General features: G+C 57.5%; 1 protein-coding gene across 1 annotated transcript; it reads left to right on the top strand.

The window, feature by feature from the left end:
* Window positions 1-814: 814 nt before the first annotated feature.
* On the top strand, window positions 815-2,637 carry LOC113405516 (interleukin-36 receptor antagonist protein-like; the record flags this gene model as incomplete). The annotated part of the gene is made up of 3 exons (XM_026646741.1): window positions 815-1,009; window positions 1,847-1,971; window positions 2,428-2,637. Coding segments are annotated over 3 exons (530 nt in total), but the record flags the coding sequence as incomplete, so codon positions are not given.
* Window positions 2,638-3,974: the final 1,337 nt, after the last annotated feature.

Raw genomic sequence — 3,974 nt, forward strand, 5'->3', positions numbered from 1 at the left:
CTTTAGAATCTAAAATCTAAAGGTTTATTCATAAAAGGAAAAAGATAGAGATGAGAGTTAGAATTGGTTAAATGGAATCAATTACATACAGTAATGGCAAAGTTCTTGGTTCAGGCTTGCAGCAGCGATAGAATAAACTGCAGGTTCAAATCAAGTCTCTGGAATACATCCCCCCGCTGGGATGGGTCCTCAGTCCTTTGTTCAAAGCTTCAGCTTGTAGCAAAGTTCCTCCAGAGGTATGAAGCAGGATTGAAGACCAGACGGAGATGAGGGGAGACTGGGGGCCTTATATAGTCTTTTCCAGGTGTAAGAACACCTCTTTGTTCTTACTGTGGAAAATTACAGCAAAATGGAGTCTGGAGTCACATGGGCAAGTTCCTGCATACTTTGCTGAGTCTCAAGGCATATTGGCCTTCTCTCAAAGGGTCCATTGTATAGCTAATGGTCCTTAATGGGCCATCAAGCAGGCTAGGCAGAGCTAACACCAGTTTGTCTGGGATGTCACCCAGCAGCATAGCATAAGTTTGAAATACAGACAGTATAGAGCCAATATTCATAACTTCAACTACAAAATTGATACACACATATCAGCCTAATCATAACCAGTAAACCATAACCTTGTCTTAGACACCGCATTTGACCCCCTTTATACAAGATTTGCGTGCCACTACAGGACCTTGGTTGCAACAATGATCTATATGGTCCCAGATTATATCAATAACGTCACAGCAGGTAGGGGGATCCGAGTGGCAGATTTAGGGAGGGGGGTCACACAGCAGCACCTGGGTAATGGGCTTGTTGGTTTGTTTCCCAGATGTCGGGGGCGGGAACGTGAGCGTGACGCTCCATGATAACAACCTGGAGATTGTGAACTTACCCACCCCTGGCTTGCGGCCGACCAAACAGCCGTTCCACTACCAGATCCGCGACACCAGCCACAAGGCCTTCTACCTGCGGGACAACAGCCTGGCGGCCGCGAACCTACAGGGCGAAAATGCCAGCCAGGAAGGTTGGTTGCCCCCAGGGTCCCTGCTGGGGTTTCACGGCTGGTGACCTCACGCCGCCCCCTGCGCACCTGGCTCCAGCTTCCTTAGTCCATTTGACTCCTGGGCGCTGGGAGACGCCAGGCGGGGCTCTGTCCCCACACAACGCTCCTGGGAGTTTGCAGCCAGCGATGCCCACCCCAAGGGGCTGAGATGCCAGCAGAGCCAGGCGCCCCCTGCCCCACTCACTCTGCTGGTCTCCTGGTCTCGTTCCAGCGGCCAGCACGTTGCACACTAACAGAATGGCTGCTCAGGGGAACCCTTTGCAACAAGCAGGAAGGGCGGAGCCTGGTCCTGAGCCCCACCCAGCCCCTCCACTGTTCCTAGGGCCGGTGAAAAATCAGGTCCCAGCCTGGGGAAATTCCTACCTTTCGAATTTAGTTTCCACCCCGAGTTGGGGTGAACAGTCCAAATCTCGCCCAGCAGGGAGGGGCGGGTTGGGAATGGGGGGAGGTTCCGTGTCACTTTGCTGGGAGGGAGTGAATCGCGGTCGCCCCAGCCGCTGCAGGGCCTCGTGGGGGCTGTAGTTCACTCGCCTCATTCTCCTCTTCTCCTCACTGGGCCAGGTGCCCCAGCTGGACTACAGTTCCCAGGATGCACTGCGATGCAAGACACATGATTCTACTACAGTGCATCCTGGGAGATGTAGTCCAGCCAGGGAGCCTGGCCCATGGAGAACAGTGGGGCCATGAGGCAGTGAGGGGGGACCAGAAGCAGCCAATGCTGGGAGGTCAGTGACCTGCCCTGGGGGAGGCCCTGGCCGTGCTTTGATCACATTTTCCCCTCTCGATCTCCCTCCGCAGAGAAGGTCAGCGTGGTCCCGAACAGAAGGCTGGAGCGCAAGAGGTGTCCCCTGATCCTGGGCATCAAAGGCGGAAGCCAGGGCCTGTCTTGTGGAACAGCCGAGCAGCCCCGGCTGCAGCTGGAGGTGAGTGCGATGCCAGGGACCCCCTGCCGGCCCCTCCCTGAGTCTCTGCTGCAGGGTTCTCAAAGCCCTGCTCAGAGCCAGGGCTGGACCAGGGCGTAGGCCCTACCAGCCAGCTCCCGGAGCCCCCCTCCTGGGATCACGGGAGTGTCCCGCACTCTCAGCATTCATCACAGAAAAGGTTCATCTCCAGCTGTCCTGGCTGTGCAGAATGGGACTGGAGCAGAGCCAATGCCTGAGTTTGCAGACAGCCTGAGCCCACAGGTCAGAGAGGAGGGACCGGCCCTGGCCTCTCAATGGGCCTGGCTGGGTTTTGGCCAGCAGGCCACAATCCCTCTCCCTAGTCAATACAAACAGTTGCCCCTGGGGCCCAGATCAGCCTCCCAGCCCCACACTCCATTGTGTTCGGCTGTCTCGAGGCGTCACTGGTTCTAACCTACCCACCTCCCCCGCCCGCAGGACATGCACCTCATCGAGCTCTTCTACAAGGATGAGGAGGCCAAGCGCTTCACCTTCTTCAAGACCTACAACGGCAGCACACATCGCTTCGAGGCCGCTGCCTACCCGGGCTGGTTCCTCTGCACCTCAGCCCAGGACAACGAGCCCATCAGCTTCACCACCCACCCAGGGGAAGCTGCCATCACCGACTTCTACTTCCAGCCCAAATAGCCACGGGGTGGGAGCCAGATGCTGCTTCAGCCCTGCCCTCCTGGTGGCTAGCCAGGGTGGAGGGCTTAGAGCTACCCACTGTGACGGGTTGGATCACAGAAACCCCCTTGGGAACTGCCAACTGATGTGCCGAGACCACTCCTGCCCCTGCTTTCCTGCCCTGGCAGCCTAGGACTCCAGCACCCTGTCTTGCTAAGCCAGACACACCCGTCTGCTCCAACACAGACCCAGGGTCTGAATTACTTGCCCCAAAGCTGCAGACTTAACTGAAAACAGCTTACAGAAGTGTTCCTGTCTTTTACATTCAGATGCCCAACTCCCAACGGGGTCTAAACCCAAATAAATCCGTTTTACCCTGTGTCACGGACTCACAGATCGTGCCCACTCTTGGCCCCGTGCGGTCCGTGGGGGGTGCCCCTGTTAGCGAGACAGCCCTTCGTGGGGGTCCACTCTCTCTTGGGGTCAGGCCCCTCCACCTCCTGGAGCCGCACCTCTCGGAGCCTTAGCACACCTGTTTCTTGCCATGGGCCCCCTCACGGAGTCCACTTGCTCTGGACCCCCCGGGCCTTCACCCCCGAAGGGGTTGATGCCACCCTGTTCTCTAGACCGGAGCAACTCTCAGCCAGTGTAAGACAGGAGGGTTTACTGAGGGTTGAACACAGCACAGGAAACTCTCGGGGCCTCAGGCCTGGCCTCCCTCATCCCAGCACATCCCAGTCTCTCTGCCTCCAGGTAGGCTCTGCCTGCTCCCCCTCTCCAGCCCAGAGCCCCCCTGCTCCCAGCTGGGCATCTGAGATCGCCGGCCCCAGGCTCCACCTCTGTCCATTGTCTTCTCTCCAGGTAAACAGGGTCGTAAACCGGGGCCTCCTCTCCTGCTTCTGTCCTCTGGCTGGAACCGGCTGGTTAGGTCACTGGGTCCTCACTCTGCAGCCCATTGTCCGCCCACTGGCCAGAACCGGCTGCGTCTCCTCAGCTGGGCCTCCGGGTCACCGGGTCGCCAGGTCACCGGTCGCTGGGGTATCCGTCCTCCAGGCCATCGGCTGGCTCCCCAAGTCCTCTCTCCGGTCCTCTGCAAAACAAACTCCCTCTCCCCTCACCTCGTTAAACCAGTAACACCCAGGGAAACTGAGTCCCACCCCCTCCACATGCAAACCATTGAAAACTCCACAGAAAACAAGAAAACCCCCCACTTCGTCACACCCTGTATAAAGCTTATACAGGGTAAACTCATAAATCCCGTTAGAGGGGCTGACGGAGGCACCGCTCCACACTGCTGATGGGAAGAGATCTTGGATTTTAGCCTGAGGCTTGTGTAACTGCCCTGGCCAGTGTGGGAT

Source organism: Terrapene carolina, unplaced genomic scaffold (assembly GCF_002925995.2).
Source record: "Terrapene carolina triunguis isolate 2854851 unplaced genomic scaffold, T_m_triunguis-2.0 Scaffold41171, whole genome shotgun sequence".
Classification (NCBI taxonomy): domain Eukaryota; kingdom Metazoa; phylum Chordata; order Testudines; family Emydidae; genus Terrapene; species Terrapene triunguis.